The sequence below is a fragment of the Stenella coeruleoalba genome, assembly GCF_951394435.1.
Source record: "Stenella coeruleoalba genome assembly, chromosome: 19".
NCBI lineage: Eukaryota > Metazoa > Chordata > Mammalia > Artiodactyla > Delphinidae > Stenella > Stenella coeruleoalba.
Window position 1 is genome coordinate 15,782,416 of NC_137165.1, and position 20,946 is coordinate 15,803,361.

Here is a 20,946-nt window from a genome sequence, read left to right on the forward strand (position 1 = left end):
AGTCTTTGCCCAGACACGTTCTGACTGTTTTATACTTCAACCTAGGATATCCACAGGTTTTTGCTGTTGCTGAGGATAAAGTCTGGTGGTGCTATGGGAAATTAGAGGGAAGAAATAAGTAATAATTAGGACGGAACTGGTAGTTTTGCTTTAATTTAACCTGAAATTTTTGGTGCTAGGTGTTTCTTGAACAGTTCCTTAATAGACAATCCACATTTCTTAAATAAATTTTGACTTCATTTTGCTGAGAAGAACAAAAGAAAATAAATCTAAGTGTTTACTTTAGTATTGGATTATTGATGACTTAACCTTTGTCTGCTTTTTTCAAATGTGCTACTTTTATAATCAGGAGAAGCACATTGTCCTGGTTAATTGAACTCAACCCTCTTAACCTGTAGGCATTGAGGCCCCTCACTGGCTCGAGGACCTTTATGCTGGGAATCCATTGAGGTGGATTTATTTGAGAAAAAGTGAATCACACATGTGTTGATACAAAGAGGAAATGGCCTTTAAATTGTGTTTTCATAAAAGGAGTTTACATGATGATGGTTATTTGGGATTTGTTTTTTGAACATGGGCATTTGGGGATTTCAGACTTCGTTTTTATTTATGTGTTTATTTTTTAAACTTCCCTCCAGATCCCAAAAGGATAATCACTTACAATGAAGCCATGGATAGTCCAGATCAATGAAGGACCAGACTGCCTATTTGTAACCTTTCTGCAGCATTAGAGCCACCGTTCATGGGGGACACAAGGCTTTTATGCTCCTAGATCTTCAACGCAGCAGAGGAACCATAAGTAGAATCACAGGATAATATATACAAATATATATATATATATACATATATATATATAGTTATTTAAAAAAAAGGCACCTGAAAGTAATTAGACTTCTTAAGGAATCAAATTTATTTCAAGAGACTACACATGGTTATTTAATCTCTGGTACTGAATAGTTTTTTTTCTTTTTTCTTTTGTTAGTTTTCGTTTTTAAGTGTGAATGCAAGTGATTAATGAATATGGACTTATTAACAAGCGTGGTTCTAAAGTTCCTGCTGTCATCAACTTGGGCAACAAATGACCCACTGGAAAGGCAAATCCACTTAAAAGATCTCTGTATCTTGTTCTGTGACTAAAGTGATACACTAATCACGGGGAACCCAGAATGATTCAACATTTTTCCCCACTCCTCCCTTGATCTTTTGGTTATACTAATGAGCCCTGCGAGAATGCTGGATAAAATGCCTTGAAGTTTGCAGGGGTGTATTTTTTTAGAGAATATGATTTGCATGTCTTGCCAGGAGCTAAGCAGCCTCTGTGGGGTGTTGGGGAAATATTTTCTTTCTTTCCTTTTATTTTTTTGTGGGGTGGGGATAGGGGAGGGCATTGAAGTTCTACAGTTCTGGAATAGTTGGTGGTACATAGTTCACTTGGCTTTGGTTACATATTGGACTTTAATAAGTAAAGAATCCATGAGTGTCATTTAAAGAAAAGTTACAGAACAAACAATTGGCTTTAGATATTTAATATGGAAAAATACTCCTGTGCCCATATTTTAATGTAATTGTGTAAGTGGGAGCAAAAATATATTCTGCTTTTCAACTGTAGGTGCTCCGGACTTGCTCTCTGTCACTAACACTAAATGTGCTGTTTTTCTTGTTTTTCATCAAACATCTGAAGAGAAGCTTCTGTACCTTTCTGTAAATTCTCTTTTAATTTCTCAGAAATAATCTAAAGGGGGAAGAAAAAAGTCCATGAAAACTATGAAACTTCATGTTTTTAGCCAGTGAGGAGGTAATAAACCCTGCCTATAGAAGGTGTGTTTCCATTCAGACTATACTTCTGAGCTTATTAGCTTCTGATTATATCTTAATAAATATATTTTAATACTAGAGCAAATGGGTTTTTTAAAGAAAATAATGTGAAATTCTGGAAATTTTCTTTTGGGCAGAGAAGAGCATTAGCCCTGTCTTATCATCACATTACCATCCTGTTGCACTGCAGCTTGTATATAGCATGCTAAAATAAATTTTTTTGTGTGTGCAGAAACTAAGGGTCCAATTTAAGATTGGGTGGTGTTAGTGGCGTAAAAACAAGTTCTCTGGCCTGACATAGCATTGCGTCACACACACATAGAAATTAGTATATCCATGTATGTCAAATACAGGTTAAAATAGCAGGGCATTTATATAGAGAGATGTAGTCTTCTAATAAAAGTAGACTGGATCCCCAGGGGTATTTGGGGAGAAAGTAACTACTTTTGCTCAACCCTTTTGCTTAAGAAATGTCCAGTTTTGAGCGACTGTAGTATGGATGAGTTTTCTTGTTTTGTTGATTATTTGAGGCTTTTAACAAGTAGTTTGTGAAAGAAGCTGTTGGACTCAGCATAGAGTAGAGAAAATATCTTTATAGTCTGGATTTCTGCCCTGCTTAGATTTTAAAAGTATAAGCATGGATTGCCAATTCCACTTGATGTAAACAAAACTTTTATACATAATATATATATATAATAACTTATTGTATCAGTCCAGGTTCAGAAACTTGTGGTAGGCCAGTTCCAGATAGTTTCATTTCCCCTGTAAACTGTATCACTTTTACAGATATTGTAATTTTCAAATGTATAATATGTTTACAGATGTGCCCTGCATTTAGTCTGCCTTGTTCTATTTTGATTTTTGTTGAGTCTCCTGCCTGCTTGCCAAAAGCTAGGATGCTTCAGGCCCATGTACAATTGAAAGCAGAGGCATCCTTGAGCTTTAAAGCATTGAACAAACTGGAAAATGCATCATACCACATACTGAAGTGAAAGAAGTCTGTGTTTTTGTGTTTTTTTTTAAATAAAAATTTTCAAAAGGTTAAAAAAAAAAGATACAAGGTTGATTAAAGGAAAAAAAAAAGGCTCCAGTTTGTTTTACAGGTTTTAAAGTTCTGCTGTGTGTTCAATTGCCTTGTGTAACCACTTGTCGCCTTAGGGCCAGATTCTCTCCCTCTCCCCTTGTCACCCTCCTTTTTTTAAACATCCATTTTGCTTACCTGGAATTTGAAAGCTCTTCTGTGTCACAACTCACAAGAAACTTTCTGGGTTTGTGATATACAGAGGTTGAATGAATATATATTTTAAAAGGAAAAAAAAAAAAAAAACAGCCCGCATCTGAATTTTTAATTTAGAAGCAACACTTACTTGAAAATACCTTTTGAAAGTTGTCATTGCTTTCCTACTTCCCTTCCACATCCCTCAGGCCTCCATGTTTAGAGAAGCCAAAAAGAGAATGTACCCCATCTCTGTGTCTGTCCAAAGGTTTTTGAGTCTCACTTCTAAATGAAACAATGCAACATTTCACTTTGATTTCCCCACTGAAATTTCCTTGATTATATGGTTAGAGGTATAGAGTTAGGGATGTCTCTTAACCTTCTGGAACCCTAGTGCCCCATAATTAACTGTCAGTATTTTGGGGGCATTGGGTTAATGGACTTACTTGCCTAGGTACAAGCAGGACTTTTGAGACATGTCTCCTTTGTGCTGTTTGGTAACACTTAACTCTACTTGTCGCAATCTTTCTTAGGTCCTCACACAATTCCTTACAGAGCACTTATTAAAAAAAGAAAAATCTTAAGAGTTGATGTTTTCTGATTATTTTGTGTAAGCTTCAGCTGTGATTAATTTAGCACATTTAAATAACATTGATGTGTTATTGTTCGGTATAAAGAATTTTTCTTCAACTCAGAGTATTAGTACTGTAGCATAAACCAAATACAGTCTAGAGGGGATTTTTAACATCCCTCCATTATAAAGACTGAAAAGGTGTGTGTCTGTGTGTGTGTTTGTTGAGTGCTTGTGTGTGTGAGAGAGAGGGAGATATTAAAAATTAGTAAATGAATGTGTGTAAGACATTATATTAGTATTCAGAGAATGAACTTGTATTTATTTTGTGCCATTTGTTTTCATTACACAGAATAAAGTCAGGTGGTTTTAATCCTTAAAAGGGTAGTATTTGAAAAATGGCACTAAGAATGAAATCATGACCTATTTTTTTAATAGCTATGAAGATACTAATTAAGGGTGAAGATTTCTTTTTAAATCTGTCTTGATTGTAGGTGTCTGTGTCACATACCACTCTCTTGTAGATGTCTTGAATAATTCCCCTTCCCCACAAAAGACAGGGTGTATTTATCTTTCTCTTCATTCACCCCACTTTGCTGAACTGAAGTTAATTCCATAGCCTTTCCTCTGACTTCAGTAATAATGAGCTTTCACATACAATGTATTTACAGCATCTGTAGTCAGCCCTTCCTCCTCTTCTACTTTCTAGGAGTGGATAGACAATAACTAGGAATTTGTTAATGGCAGTTTGTTTTTCCTTAAATGGCTGGAGAGGTTTAGAATTTTGCTGTTTTCCTTAATCATCTGCTTACCCTAATCATCACAGAATCTGCAAAAACTTTATAAAGGAAAAAAAGTGCTGCATTGTTTTTTCAAATAACCGTTTCTAGGGAAAATATGACAAACCTCAATGAGTGTTGTCCACAGTACAAAATGTGTTTCTTTCACAAAACATTACATAGCAGTGGTAGTTCCGTACTTGGTTGTTAGGCTTGTTGCTAACCCAGTTGGAGGCATCTAATGGTTTATTTTTTGCTGTAAACTTTTTTAGTGAAATTGTATGTCATGTACCAAATGGCCACAGTCAAGGAAATTTAGAAGAGGACTTTGAATAAGGAGGAAGTCATTCTTTCAAGGCTTTCTTCCTCAAGTTCTAGAAATAGATTAAAAGTCTACACTTTCCAAGGATTATGAGAATAGTTATGCCACTGAGCCATATCCTCAAATAACACATGATCCCTCTTGTATACCTGTGCTAACTGTGTAAAACAGACACTATAGTGGGACAAATACATATTATGATCAGGTCTGTTAATGCTGCACCAGTTGTAGATTCTGATCAGGCAGTGTCTTTTAATAGTCCTACCCATAATTTTACTGTTGAATTTTTAAAAGAAAGGGTAGAATTTGCTCAGCTTTTTTCCCCCAAAAATGTTGATATTTGTTTAAAGGGGAGGGGCAGAGGATAAGACTAAAAGAATAATAACAGCTTTATGTTTGCAGAGATGCATTAGGTTTTCATTAGTTCTTAATATTGATGTTATTTTCATTAATGTAATTAATTGACAGAGCACCAGGATTCTTCTATTTTGAGAAAGATGGGCTTCTGCTTTAAGTATCTTAAAATGTTTCTATTTAAATATACATCAATCTGTTCAGATGTGTGAGAACCAGGACCACCCTGGGTTGGTTTAAAGAATGATGAATCATTGGCTTCACTGAAAAGCAAAATTTCACTTCACTCAAAATTTACTGAGTTTTAAACTAAACTTCACACCATTTTGCTACTCAAGAAGGGTCTTACGAATAAATAGAGTTTTAAGTTGTCTACACGATAAAAACACTCAGTGAAGCATGAATGGTATATTGCTTTTGCATTACTGGGAGTGTCAAAAAGCAGTTATGTGCTAGAAACCTATGGAACAGCCATCCTCACAAGTGGGTTTGCTGATTCAGACTTCCCTATTTATCCGTAAGATTTTGTTTATGTCCAGAGTTCTAAAGCCGTTTTATAGTACTGCAGTATCCCTTTTCTGCAGCCTTATTAAAATAGCTACAGACATTTTCCAATTCAGTTTCACTTTGATTGCATATCAAAATTTTACTCTGTAGACCAACAAAACCAACTTGAGGTAAATTGCAGAGCTTTCCATAAATCCTTTTCTCCTCAGGTGCTAAACAAAGGCTCCAAAAATGGATACTGCTTTAGTAATGTCTGCTTTATTCTTAAATATTTCTTTTGCTAGGTGTAAAGATTTGGTGTTAACAAAAGTGGTTTAATATGTAAATATGAACGAATGCCTTTAGTTTACCCCTGTTTGTTTCCTTTATCCTCCGTGGAGGAGGATCCTTTCATGATACTGAATACATTTCATTAGGTATTGTTGCATTTTTAGGATGAGAATACAACTATTTTCTGTCTTGGATTAATCCTGCTGCTGCTATGAGAAACTGAAAAATCAAGAATGTGATGCACTTTTTACATTACTATATACCATACCTTTATAGGTTGCTTTGATACCTTTCCTGTAGCACAGCCACTAACGAAAGTGAATGAATTTAAAAATTCTCTTTGGGAGGGAATCAGTACAAATTATTTATGGTATTGGCCTATGAAGGACATTAACTTAGGAAAATACAAATTCTGTTAGTATTACACGTTTTGGCCTTAAAATGTCTTCTACTACTGAAAATCTTTTAAATCTTAATTTTGCTTCTGTTATTCCCTCTGCCTCAAAAAGAGGAGTTGGGAAGAATGGCTTAAAGGAAGTATCATTGGTTTGTTGCTGATCTTTTAGAAAGAAAACAATTGTCTACTATATATACTGGGAGCTTATTTTTGTTTGTATACAGAGGAGAAATAATGTTGCCCCAAGCCAATCCGATTTAGTTTAATCAAATCAATCAAAACCAGCTATTCTTCTCTAGCGTACTTTTACTTAGGAAAGATAAACTTATGCTACTTTACAAGAGGAAAAGTCATTTCTCAAGCACGTACTCAAACTTGAAGGAGATTGAACCCAATATGATGGAGGAAAAACACCAAATGGGGTGGAAGAATATGAGAGAGAGATGTGGTCCAAAGCTATCTGATTATATTTTGATGTTGCCAATATTGCAAAGCCAAAATTTTAATTTGCTTATTTAATATATTTGTTGGCCAGAGATCTATTTTTATATCAATGTGCCTTGCATGTATATTAAAAAAAAAATTGGAAAGGCCATGTTACAATGCCTGAGACAGTTGATGGTTCTTACCACCTCACTAATTTTTATGCAGTATGAAATGCTCATTCTATCACCCAACTGGTGCTCTCTGTTTAAAGTTACAGATCTCGTCACAAACTGGAACTATTTTATAAACTGGGAAGTGATTTGATTTACTTTTTTGGTTGTATCTTTTCCTTTTTTTTTTTTTTTCAGTTCTTAGTCTGTTAGTGGCTGTTCTGTAGTGGGAAATAGTAAAAGGATTCTTCACTTTCTTTCCCTCCCCGCTCAGCACCTTCTTCAAGTAATGTGATGACACCATTTCTTGTGTGCTTTGAAAGAAGTTTCAGCTTGCTGTTTCCTTTAGTGTTATAAAAAGCATTGTTTGCAAAATCTAGGGAGATAATGGAGTCCACTTTCATTTGGAATTCTATGTGAGCTATGATCCAAGTTATTGGCTCTTTCCAACTTTAAAATTTTTTATTGTTAAAGCACCTTGCTTAGAAAATTTTAAATATTTATGTCTGCAACAATTGTCTCAAAATAATGAACTGTGCAATTCTGTCATTAAAAAAAAGAAAAAAAGATCTGAACTCTCCCTACTGTGACTTGTTAGTTTCTCTGTATTTCCTGCCAGTGTAAATGTGAAAAGCTTTGCTTGCATTACGTTTTAGAAATGCATTTTGCACACTCGAATTTTGCCGAAGCTCCATGAAAAGGTTAGATCTAAGTAGATGAATAAAGCTATGCACATGTCTTGAAAGTTTAATTTGTGTGTCATTACCAAAAGTGACCTATCCTTATTACTTTGCTGCTCTTAGCTTTACCATGTTTAGAAACATGGCTCAAAGTTAGAGTTCTGGGCTAGCTCATCAGTGGAACTAGAAGAGAGGAAAATTGGCACCTATTTTAATAACATAGGTTTAAAATGAGAGCTTGACTCATGTCTACTAAAGGGCTTTTTTTTGAAACAGGGCAGTTTTATCAGCTTTCCAAACTGTTGGATACTCTTCAATGAAATTTTCGTTGATTTGATCAAATAGAAATGGGAAGTAATTGAAACTGAAGTGAAGGAAGGACCTTTGCCACATGGAGTTCTGTGACAATTCTATATTAAACCTCTAAACCTGGTTTAAAGGTAGGATAGCCTTTTTACCTTTGCTTTAGCATAAATTTGGTTTACTGAATGAATGACTGACTTGAGATAAGAATCATTCAATTCTTTAAAGATCAAAGCACAGGTTAAAGATGATGTGTATCTTTTTAAAACTGCCCAAGCTGATTAGAACAGGTTAGAAACTGAGCTGATTTGGTTTAATTGCTGCAGTCTGCATGTACTAAATAGCTTTACTTCACATGTATGTGTACTTAAAGGTTGTGTAGATGTACTGGCCAGGTTTTGTCAAATCATCTTCTAAAAGATTGTTTTATATTCTCTTCCGGACCTTTGTAGAAGAGGCTAATATGTTTAAGTAGAGATAATACTAATGGTATTTTCCCCTTGCTCCTAGATATAAAAGAAATATTTCTGTTTTATAGCTTTTTCCTATGTATAGAAGAATATTACTTCTCTATCATCAAGTGTGCTCTTAATGTATGTTGTTGTCTTTGAAAACACAGCAAAACCCTTCTATACCTTTACTGAAAGTGACAGTTAAAATCTAAGTCTACTAATCAAGATGTGAAAGGTGGCCCATAATGCATGGCCTTAAAAGGCATGAATGCAGGAGTATAGCATCATCTTTGATGGCTATGACTACTCCTCAGCATCTGTCAGTGGTTCACATGTTCAGTCTTAGAACATTATTGGAGGAGCAAAGTAATTTCTGTGTCTTGTGTGCATCAGCACTTAGGAGCTGAGTTACCTCTTAATCTGGGGGAAAGGACAATTAATGGGCTACAATTATGTTAGAGGATTTTTTTCCTTCCATCTCCCAATTTAAAAAATGTTTTTTCAGTGTTTGTTTTGACCAGTCCAGAATGATAGGCCTTTTCTAGATACAAGAACAGTGGCCAGAAATTTACCCTTTTGCTAAATGCTTAGGTATTTGCCATAGCTGTTTCTGATGTCATGGATTCTGAGGAAGTGTCAGTTACATGATGATCTTCCTTTATTGGTGTCTTACTTCATGTTCAGTGTTTTAAAAATACAAATTACAAACACTCTACATCCATACCCAGATTTACTTATTTTATCAGGAAAAAAAACTTGAGAAATTTGTAGATCAAATTAAGAGACAATAAGTGTACATTGTTGAATAAAAAATTTTAAAGTTTCTGAGGTGTTTGTGTTATCATCTTTTGTGTGCTTTAATTCAAAAAAACTACTGAAAACTAAGTTAAGATCATGACATTGATAATATTTTTTTCAAAGTGTCAAATGTACAAATAATTTAAGTCTTAAATATAGCATGGTCATAGGTCATGGTTTTTTTTTCTAATCATACAGGTTATTAAGGTACTTAAGAATTGCCATATGTATGGAAAAATCGGTTGTGAGAGCAGCTATCCTGCCTTTTGTCATGACATTGAGCCTTATGTTCTTCCAGTTGAAATAAGAAACTGAAATTGAGCTAAGCAGTTAAGCAATATGGCAGTGCATATTTGAGAAACTTCCTAAGTTTGTTTAACATTGATTTGTCACAAGTGAAAAAAAACAAGTGCTAACATCAACATTAGAGTGGGGGTTAGAAAAGATGAAAAAACATTTACCAAAAGTGTGTGTCACTATATAGACTGATGCATTTGGGTTATATGCTTTCATGTTCTTTGAAATAGGGAATCATTGTCCTTGGCCAGGTAAGTGACTTGCAAGGACACAAAAGGGAACTTGGGGTTTTACTGAAGCTTGTCTTTTAAGATTCTCAGACATGTAAATGTGATTTCTATAAAGCATGGTAGTTAATTCAGTCTACAAAGTTGTTGGGTTTTTTTTAATGACATTTATTGTGGATTTCAGCAGCTAACATTTGGAAGCAGTATCTGAGCAGAACATAAAATTCATTCTAGATTGCTTAGCAAGGACTCGTGCTTGGGGAATTGTTACTTGGAGCTTCTAATCCACTACTGTTGGATACGGCGAATTGATTGAATCTGGGAAGTCTGGGCATGAGAACCCCACTCTCTCCAGTGTTTATAGTCTCCTCCATGATGGTCACATTCCAAGATATACTGATAGCCACGGTATCCAGGATACTGGTAGCAAACCCAGCTAGGAAAGCCAAAGCAGATTGGATTATTAGAACTAGTTAGGAACCTGGTCAAGACCCCCAAACCTGAGCCTCTTTCCTCGACACAATGATATGGAAGGCTTTTAGGCTTAGAAAACAAGAGCCATCCTAAATACGCCAGGCACCATTTGTGAGCAGATACCTACAACCAGCTGAAAATTAACCTTGATTATGAAAAAAGGTATATGAGAGTAGTCAACATAAATCCTTCCATACAGGAATGTCTGGGGGAGGAAAAACTGAGATGCACTTACGCTCCACATTGTATCTTCATGGAACCAACTTCGTTGTTGAACCAACCCATGGCTTGCAAGGAGGGGTAGTCATCACAGATTTCCCATTGTCGTCCAATAAAGTTTTCTTTCTCAAAGATGGTAATCTTAGACTCCTTATGATTCTATAATGCAGAAATTTTTTTTTTTAAGTTTAGTACCGGTGTTAAGGCTGTCATTGTAATTCTTTACCAAATTTATCAAACTCAAAACTCTCCTGGTTTACAGGAGGAAGTACATGATCATTAATTGTAAAAATATTTCAGGCAATACAGAGATTTTAAAAATTGGGTAATCAAAAAAAAAAAAAAATTGGATAATCCTGGGCTTCCCTGGTGGCGCAGTGGTTGAGCGTCCGCCTGCCGATGCAGGGGACACAGGTTCGTGCCCCGGTCCAGGAAGATCCTACATGCCGCGGAGTGGCTGGGCCTCTGAGCCTGCGCGTCCGGAGCTTGTGCTCCGCAACGGCAGAGGCCACAACAGTGAGAGGCCCGCGTACCGCAAAAAAAAATTTAAAAAATTGGGTTATCCTGTTTAATCCAGTTTAATACCATAACATTTAAGATTTTTTTTTTTAAGATCTTTATTTTTGGCTGCGTTGTGTCTTCGTTGCTGCGCGCGGGCTTTCTCTAGTTGCGGCGAGTGGGGGCTAACCTTCGTTGCGGTGCGCGGGCTTCTCATTGCGGTGGCTTCTCTTGTGGAGCACAGGCTCTAGGCACACAGGCTTCAGTAGTGTGGCACGTGGGCTCAGTAGTTGTGGCTTGCGGGCTCTGGAGCGCAGGCTCATTAGTTGTGGCGCATGGGCATAGTTGCTCCACGGCATGTGGCATCTTCCTGGACCAGGGCTCGAACCCATGTCCCCTGCATTGGCAGGCGGATTCTTAACCACTGCGCCACCAGGGAAGTCCCAATACCATAACATTTAAGATGTACAAATAACTGATATACTTTGGAACAACGAAAGACCAATGAAGGAAAATTATGACAGCAGGAAAAATATTTGAAACACATAGCCAACCAAAGGATTAATTGTAATGTGGAAAAGATCCCACAAATTGATAGGAAAAGTAAGTCCATGTGTGCCTAAGTGTTTGTGTGTGTGCATGGCATTGGAAACAATGTAAATGTCCAGTAGGGGATATGAAGACTACACAGGCATTAAGAAGGCAGAGACTAACCTTTATGAAGTTCAAAAGCAGGCAAAACTAGCCTTAGTGATAGCAAGTGGAAAGGAGCAATTGATTGGAAAGGGACACCAGGTAATTTTATGGGGCAATGGAATTGTTCTCTATCTGATTAGGGTGTTGGTTATGTGGGTATACATGTTTTTCAAAACTCATAAGTATATACACTTAGGATTTGTGCATTTCACTATGTGTAAATTATATCAATACATTAGAGGAAAAAAATTGGAGTTAAAGTGAGATGAAAACACATCCAGATAGGGAAATACTAAATACCTTTTAGTTCTAGAACAGTTTAGTTTACCATTTCCACTACTTGAATTTTGGTAGGACTTTAAGATGAGATAATTTAATAGCTAAAATCATGAGAAAATCGCATGATACAGATGAACATTTGAAAAGGTTTTAGCCTAGCCTTACTCCCAATGTAGGGATCATTTTTCAACACACCCCTCAAGGTCATCCTGCTTCTGCTTGAATTCTCCAAAAGACTAAAAGCATCCCATTCTGATGCATAATTGAATATTGCTTAGTGTTAGAAACAAAGTTAGGAATCAAAGATAAGAGGTGCTGGAGCTCTTGCCTACTTATTCAGTCTGTACTAAAGGGTTACTTCAGCATTACCCTGTTTCTAGGTAAAATGATACACAGATTGAAATTTAACTGGCCCAGGATTTACTTTTATTACATGGTAAGTGCTCTCACTAATTATCCTATTGCACTTCTGAAGATCTGGGCTCCTGAGTATCCGCTTCCTGACACCTATAAGAAGCCCTTACTTTTAGCTTAATAAAATACCATCTAAAAAAAAAAAAAATACCATCTAGGAGAGAAAAAAATCAAATGGTAAACTTAGAAACTAAGGGAGCAGTGTTTTTCTTTTTATACTTTTTTCCTTCCTGCCACATTTCAGCATAACTGATGGGAAATAACATAAGTGTCAGTCCATATGCACCCTCTCTTATCCATCCCCCACATGCACCGAAATGAAAATTTCAGGGACTCACAGCTGAACAGATGGGGCGGAAGGACATGAGGCGCTCAATGTGGTAGGCATTACTCCCGCTCCAGGCATCCCAGCGAGGGTACTCTCCTCTCTCCAGGACAAACTGTTGCCCGCAGAAGCTGGTATGCTCATAACCAATCCAGCTGCCAAAGACAAGTAATGGTGTTTGTTCATGGTGTTCAGAGCTTACATGGCCTCATGGAGAAGGCATCTTTTGTTTTAGATGTTAACAGTGGGGTAAAATATCCAATTAAAGCCATGCAAAGTAATACTTTTATCATGAGAGGTGGAGAATGGCAGCTGCACTATGTGGGTTTGTAAATATATTTGTTTGGGGTTATCCACTGAAGAGGTGTACTTCACTGGCCTGAGTAATGAGTATTGACAAAGTCTAAAATTACATTTCCTTTCCAAGTTACCTTATTCTCTACTTGGAGCTCCAGGTTCAGGATCTAGTGACTGACTATTGCTTTGGCTCCAGCCAAACCTATTGACTTCTTTCTAAGAAAGCAAAGGGATGAACAGGCAGCTGATGAATGACTAGTCTCTTGTTTCCTTGTCACTTTGTGGGTTCTTCTGCATGCCTATATATACCTATACCTTATTTATTAAAACACCTCAGATTGATTTTTCACAACCAGGTCTCAGTTACTGATGACACCTTAAAGAATTTTACTTTAAGGGTTGAAGAGCTCAATTTTGGGGGTGAGCAACTTGTGGAAACCTGTCTACATGCACGGCCAGTTCTGCCTAGGCCAAAGTAGAGTCCTTGCCTTTGTGTTTTCAGGCTGATGATCAAGGCCTCAACTAACTTGCCAAGAGTAAGAAGACAAGAGAGGGTCTTCCTTGCCAAGGAGATTAACCACCACCAAGAAACTCCTGAAAGACTAGCTAGGAACTACAATTACTCTCTGGAGTTGAGTTCCTTTTTACAAAGAGAAATTAGCTAACAGTGTCTGCTCTGGGACATGGAGGGGAGTTAGCTGTGAAGCTGTAGCTTGATAGTTTCCTCTCTCTTTTCTGTAGGAAAGAAAAACTCAAGGGGCTTGTGGCTATTCTGAGGGAATCCTAGGCAGAAGCCTCTGGGCTCCAGAAGCACAGAACTGATTACCATCACTGCCCCACCACATGGTATATATTTCTTTAATCCCGCCCAAATCTAATACCAAGCCACTAAGAACCTCATGTTCCTTCCAGTTTTGAGTTACTAAACTACATATGTAGTGACTTTTGGGTTTTTTTTGAGATTACTTAAGTATGGAGGCTGCTCTCCCAGAAATGATTAGAGTTTGGGGGAACATCTTTCTTCCCTGATCTCCACCTTTATGGCCACATGTCTGAAGGGACCAGAAATAAGGGGCCTGATGTTCTGCTGAGGTCTATACTCACGCGCCACATTCCACCTTGAGAGACCGGACATTGTCAAAACTGCGCTCAGAGACATTTGGGCAGGAGCTGGTGAACTCCATTCTCTTGCCCTGGAAGTTCTCCTGGTCATAGATGGTTATCTGAAATGGGATTAAAATGGGAAAACAGAGCTAGAAAGTGGTACATCAGGAAGAACAGAGGCCCAGGCCAACATCTTAACCTGTGTCTGAACCTATGTTTTCCATCACTAGCTGCAGCCCAGGAGGCCTGATGAGGTCTCTTCTAGTGTAGACTGGGTTAAGAAGGGGTTTGAACTAATAGCACTGGTTGGCGGTGTTCACATGCCCAGTCGGGATGAGGCGTGGGGATTGGTTTCTGACAGGAATTGTCCTCCAGGGATGATAGCCGACCTAGTGGGCGTACCAGTGATTTGTGGACTCTTACTCCACCATGCTTCCTGCATAAGTGTGGCCAGAAGCCATGAATCTGGGAGACCCAGGGAGGGCCTCCCTGTGAATTATTTCTTAGCCTCAGCTAAGAAATAATTATTTCTTAGCTCCAGCCACACCTGCTATAGAAACCTAAAGAGTAAAGGGAGAGTTGTGATAAACCCCTTTCATACCTTGAACTAGAACTTGGCTCTTGAACCTGGCTAGAGGACAACTCCCAAAGCTGTGAACAGGACTCAAGAGTTGACCCAGTGAGAAAGGTAAGGGTGTTGAGGGAAACAGTGGCTGAGGACCAGCCACTTCAGGCAGTGGTTACAACCAACCTCACGTTGGGAGTCAGGAGACCATAGTCCAACCATTTATTTGGGATCTGGTGGCAAATCTGTCCTCATTTCTGGGCCCTCAGTTTTTCCATGTCATAATTCACTTGGGCTGCTCTATTTTAAGATGATTTTAGCGGTGTGGAGGAAAATTGACCTAGAAAACTAGGTATCATTTCCCACCCATCATGGGCTTCCGGGGTCATCCTTCTTCTGTCCGAATGGGGCACCCTGAGAAGAACCTTCCTGAGACAGCATCTGGATTTTGGGTGAACCCTTCCCCTACAAGCTGGTGTTTTATTGGTCGGTCACTGTCCCATGGAAAAGCACAGCTCTGAGGCCTGCTCTGAGGTGGTATTATACCCCCTGCCCTGATGGAGTCCTCAATTTTCCCTGTGATAGCGATGGGCTTACCTTCCATGGCCCCACAGACCCCGGCATGGGGTTAGTTTGAGCCATCTTGGTGGTTGGAAGGGATTCTGGAAGACAGAACACACACCAATGACATGGTCTCTGGGGTGAGGGAAGAGGAGCACAGGCGGAAGTAAAGGAGGCTTGAAGTCCAGTAAACAGACTTTGGTTGGGACGCTGGCTCTGCCTCTCCCTAGCTGAGCCTCAGTTGTTTTCCATCGGTAAAACTTCTATGCGCAGAGTTATTGTAAGGATTAGAAGCAATAACGCAGGTAGAGCACTGAACAGATGCCATGACCACTTGGTAAACGTGGCTCTCGTCCTCTTGCCTGCCTCCGGGCACCCGCTGCTGGTGGCAGCATCGCCTCAGTCTTACATACCCCAGTGTAAACCCCTTGGCAGCCATCCAGTCCAGACGTTTCATATTACCAGTGCGTGGTCTCACTGTCACCTGGCTTCTCACAGCCCTCACACGGACCAGCTGTGCACAGCCATGCACCATTCCCTCCCTACTTCTCTGCCTTCTAGACCTACCCAGCCTTGGTCTTGCCTCCGGAGACTTTGCTGCTTTCCCCAGCCTATGGTGACTTGCTTTCTTTCCTCATTTCCAGCGCTCATCACGGTACTGATCTGTCTTCCTATTGAATATGTCCTGGGTGAACATCTCCATGGCAGGGCTGGGTCTCCAGAGTGACTGGTGTAGCACCATGCTGAGCCCATGTTGGGGTGGTGCGTGTTTAAGGAGGGGGACGGGCGGCATTGAAAGACTTACCGAAGGAAAGTGAGGAAGAAAAGAGGATGATCATAATAGCTGACACTGAACCGTGGCCCACCCTATGCCAGGCCCTGTCCTACATGCTTTACATGCATTAATACATTTAATCTTCACAATGAGCCTATGAGGGAAGCGCTATCATTGTCCCCATTTTACAGGTGAGGAGGCTCATAGAGCTGAGGTAGATAGAAAAAGATGGTAGGAAGAGTAAAGGAGGGAAGGACAGGGGGCAGAGGTCAAGGAGGGAGGGAAGAAAGAAGACAGGCAGGTGGACGTCAATTTTCTTAACTCAGAACAGCCATTCATAGCTTTTCCCTCTGGCTGGTATTGGCCCAGGGACTGATGCATATAAACTCTGTGACGTAACTCTCCGTTCTGAACCTCTGAACAAGCACTTCCTAGCTCTTGCCCCCCTACCTTCTCCCTATGCCCCAGGAGCCTGTCATTTCTTGGGGCCCCATGCCCCCTCCCAGCCGTGGTTGCTAGGGCAGTGGTTATTGTCATGTAAGTGACTCCTCTTGGGGTGGCAAGAGGAGACTACCTCCCCCAGAGTACCCCAGTCTTCTCCAGCCATCTTCAGAGGCTCTGACCACAAGGCAGGAAGACGGGGTCCCCCTTCTGGGCATGTTTCTGCAGGGGAAGGAAAGGAAGGACCAGAGCACCCCTCAAGGCCTTACTCACCCAGCTCCTGCTGCACAGTCTGGGTCTCCATCTGGTGCCACTTCCTCTATGGCCCTGCTCTTTATAGCCCTGCGGCTGATGCCCTCCGGCCCTGTCAGCACTCTGCTTTCCCTCTGCTTTTGTTCCCCCTGATCCCAGAGCTTTGGTGGCTCAGCCTGCTGGGCGGACATCCCTCAGGGCTTTGTTTAAACCTGGGATACAGAAATCCAGAGAGGCCCTGCTGCTGTGGGCAAGGCTGGCTGTGCAGGCCTTGGCTGCTGTGGACTTGCTCTCAGAGCAGCTGGGAGGTGAGGACAGGCCTCTGCGTGCATCTTGTCCCCTACTCTTCTCCAGATTCTCTTCCTCTCGCCACCCCAGGACCTTCTAAGACCCCATGTCGTAACAAACACATCAAAATGCACCTCCCTTCTCATACAGGATATACGTTTTGGTTGTTTTTGTTTAAAAATGCAAAGGATTATTACAATTCTGAACTCTATTTTTTAAAAAAATGGTTCAGTGTGTGCTTGGAAATCTTCATTATACCATATTTATATGTATAACTATGCAAGAGTCGAATTCAGTTATGGTCAGCTAGTAGACAGGACTCTCTCTTTAGCTATGTTATTAAATATTCATTTTAATTTCGCAGCTTTCTTTTTCAAATTTGGAGCCAATAAATCTTTTGAGGTTTTTAAAAAATATATTGCTTTAGGCCCTTAGCAGTCTCACAGGCCCAAGGTACCCTAACAGGTAAAATGATTTCTCCCTGGAATTTCAGGGCTCTTGGTGAGAAGAGTGTGTGGTGATTGGGGGCCTCCCCAGGAGCCCTGAAGGGGAGGATGTGTGGTTCAAGAATCATAGCTACTGTGAGAAGGAGGAGGGTGCATGGGTGGAGGTTGCCATGGGTGAGCCTGGCAGATGTGAGTTCAGATCCCAACTCCCCCTGGGTGGGTGACTGGGCAAGTTATTCAGCTTCTCTCAACCCCCAAAAAGGAGATACTATCTGCCTGACACATCGTAGGTTTATTATTACATATTATCCTACTCTCCTTCTGGTGACAGATCCTGTAGAAAATCTCATAGCAGCTTGGAGAGAGGAAGAAACTTTTCCTAGTAAAGTTCTCCCAATCCCTCTGCCAATCTCTCTGGCCTGGAACTCAGGTTTGTCTGAGCCCCCTTTTCTCAGAACCAAAAATCCAGGGGCCAGTTCTGGTACACACACAAGTATTTGCAGGTCAGGCAGAACATTCCAAATCCACTGGTCTGATGATAAGCGTGATGTGCCACCCTAGGATGTTTCTGCTGCTTGATTAATTGATGGCATCTGGATCGATGGCTGGCGAGAACAGAGTCGCCTTGGGGATCGTGGCCGGCTGGTGGCTGTGCAAGGGCTTAAGGCACCAGCTGTCCATGCTGGTGATTCTTCCTCGACTTTCCTTTTCTCTCTCCTCAGAACTGGGGTCTTGGGAAAACACTTATTTGTTCATTTGTTCATTCATTCATTCCTTAACTCCTGGACTGGCTTAGGTACCCCCACCAAGTGCTCTCATGACACCCTGCACTTACCGATGATGGCATGGATCACACTTAGAAATTGTTTTAGAAACTAGAAATATTGGGCTCCGAGGAGGGAAACTGGGCACTTGGGGTTCGAGTATAGGACAAAACTTTTCATAGTATAGTTTTCTGTACTTTTTGAGTTTTGAACAATGTGGACATATTTCTATCAAAACAAAGTTATTTTTGAAGATAAAGAAACTGCTTAATTATCTGCTGCTTCTGCTAGACGCCATCCTCTATGATGGCCGGGGCTCAGTTTTGTTCATTGTTATATCTTTGGCTCTGGGCAAAACTCTTAGCTCGGTAAATATGTTTTTGTTTTGTTTTGTTTTGTTTTTTTAAAGAAGATGTTGAGGGTAGGAGTTTATTAATTAATTAATTTATTTTTGCTGTGTTGGGTCTTCGTTTCTGTGCGAGGGCTTTCTCCAGTTGTGGCAAGCGGGGGCCACTCTTCATCACGTTGCGGGGGCCTCTCACTATCGCGGCCTCTCTTGTTGCGGAGCACAGGCTCCAGACGCGCAGGCTCAGTAGTTGTGGCTCACAGGCGTAGTTGCTCCACGGCATGTGGGATCCTCCCAGACCAGGGCTCGAACCTGTGTCCCCTGCATTAGCAGGCAGATTCTCAACCACTGCGCCACCAGGGAAGCCCAGTAAATATGTTTTGAATGAATGAACGACATCCAATGATGGAGTTTTGTGACTCTGGCGGCAGAGGTGAAACTGACGTAGTCCTCACCACCCTAGCCACAGCCGACCTGCTTGTGTTGTGTTTGTGCTTCTTACATGCTCAGCATCTCAATTTGGGAGCTTTACACACTACTGAAGTGTTAGAGCCATGCAGGCTGATTGAGCCAATTTTTAATTTTTGCAGAAAAATGGGGCTTTCACGTTTGATTGAAAAGCCCAAACCCATGAACAAAACCACTGTAAGGGGGAAGATCAAGGTCACTGTGCAAACAATTTACAAATATCCATCCAATTTTCCTGGGGTCATGAGAATCCCTAGCCTGTCCTCTGTCCTCTTTCCTCAATTACCTTAAGTCCAAGGAAGCTGGAGAAGGAGTACCAAATCTCCAGTGCAACCATCATGCTTTCCAAATAGCACCTCAATGTTTTTTTAAAAATGTTTATTTGGCTGCGCTGGGTCTTAGTTGCGGCACATGGGATCGTTGCCGCGTGTGGGCTCCTTTAGTTGCAGCGCGCGGGATCTTTTTTTTTAATAAATTTATTTATTTTTATTTATTTATTTTTGGCTGCATCGGGTCTGCGTTGCTGCACGTGGGCTTTCTCTAGTTGTGGCGAGCGCGGGCTACTCTTCGTTACGGTGCTCGGGCTTCTCCTTGCAGTGGCTTCTCTGTTGTGGAGCAGAGGCTCTAGGCGCCTGGGCTTCAGTCGTTGTGGCACATGGGCTCAGTAGTTGTGGCTTGGGAGCTCTAGAGCGCAGGCTCAGTAGTTGTGGCGCACGGGCTTAGTTGCACCGTGGCATGTGGGATCTTCCTGGACCAGGGCTCCAACCCGCGTCCCCTGCATTGGCAGGCGGATTCTCAACCACTGCACCACCAGGAAAGCCCTGGAGTCATCTTAGTTGCAGCATGCATGTGGGATCTAGTTCCCCAACCAGGGATTGAACCCGGGCCCCTTGCATTGGGAGCGTGGCGTCTTAGCCACTGGACCACCAGGTAAGTCCCCTCAATATGATTTTTAACCAAGTTCTACAGGATTCCCCCCCCCCCCGACATTGTTTGGAACTACTGCTTCACCTGCCCCATGATGGTTATGGCCTCAGAGCTCCAACTCCCTCCGCTGTCTCTTTCCAGGAAAGTCAGGGCACAGCCACTCCAGGAGTGGGAACCAAGAGAGCAACCAGCTTGTATTCCCTTCTCCCAAGCTGGGTTTGGGTCTCTCCTCTTCATCCTTAATAACAATAACTACAGTGTACAGAGCATTTACTGTGAACCAGACACTACCTTCTTTATTCTCAAAACAACCCCATGAAGTAGATCATTATGATACCCATTTTACCAGTGACTTAACTGAAGATCTGAGGGGCCAAGTTCTGGGCCAGGGAACCCAACAGGGACTTGAATGCACGTCTCTCTGATTCGAAAGCACAGAGTTTTTCCTACTGGCAACCCTGCCTCTCTGGCGTAAAGTCGGATGATAATACCTACCTGACCCACGGCTGTCAGATGAAGGGAAATGAAAGTGTTTAGGGTAGCCTTTGGGACCCAGTACCATCAATAAATGGTAACTATATTATAGCTTGTTCCAAGTCAGATACTATCTTGTGCCAGATTCTCATAGAGATGAGTGGGAACAAGCAACAAAGTTTTAGAAACATTTATCAGATAAAAAATATTGTCTTTGAATTTCAAAAAGACCACATTCATTCCGTTTTCTTTTTTTTTTTTTTCCAATAGTTTTCTCTATTCCATTTTAACAGCGCATTCTGTCAGTCTAATCTTCTGCAGGGCATTGATCTACGGGGGACAGGGATTGTGAAGTCTGTTCTCAGTCCACACACTCATCACATGAACAGGTGGGGCAACTGTCTACCCAGCGGGAGGGGCTTTTAGATGTGGAGGTGATGACAGGCGTTGAGGAGAATGAGACAGTCCCCAAATGTAACGTGGTCGATTTGAACCTTGGGTTCCCCAGCACTAAGGCTACATGACAATCATGGTAGATGCTCAGAAGAATTTTATGGATGGCTTGGACACCCTGACCTTGTCTCTGGGCCCAGGGAGCCTCACAGGATGAGGCCCAGGGTGAGAGGGGTGAGGTCATGGGGCCAGGGCAGCCCCTGGACTCAGCACTTTTTGGCAAGAGCATAATGGGGCTGACCAGGCGGCTGAGCAGCACTTCTGTTGTTTGGGAATAAGCAGGATGAGTACAAAGC

The 20,946-nt window shown here is 41.0% G+C and overlaps 2 protein-coding genes across 3 annotated transcripts in view; one reads left to right on the forward strand and one right to left on the reverse strand.

The window, feature by feature from the left end:
* Positions 1–9,176, forward strand: part of NUFIP2 (nuclear FMR1 interacting protein 2) — a 29,048-nt gene extending 19,872 nt beyond the window's left edge. The window contains exon 4 of the mRNA XM_079903961.1: positions 639–9,176. Coding sequence (XP_079760087.1) covers positions 639–691 — 53 coding nt within the window. The 3' untranslated portion in view covers positions 692–9,176. The remainder of the gene's footprint in view (positions 1–638) is intronic.
* On the reverse strand, positions 9,177–16,536 carry CRYBA1 (crystallin beta A1; the record flags this gene model as incomplete). Of its 2 annotated transcripts, XM_079903962.1 has the most annotated exons (6): positions 9,177–10,020; positions 10,294–10,436; positions 12,503–12,644; positions 13,891–14,009; positions 15,053–15,117; positions 16,506–16,536. In XM_079903962.1, the coding sequence occupies 6 exons, from the start codon at positions 16,534–16,536 to the stop codon at positions 9,873–9,875; spliced, it is 648 nt and encodes a 215-aa protein (XP_079760088.1). In that variant the 3' UTR covers positions 9,177–9,872. The 2 variants fall into 2 exon arrangements, with proteins under 2 accessions (XP_079760088.1, XP_079760089.1); XM_079903963.1 differs by lacking the exon at positions 12,503–12,644 and having other exon boundaries at positions 9,912–10,436.
* Positions 16,537–20,946: the final 4,410 nt, after the last annotated feature.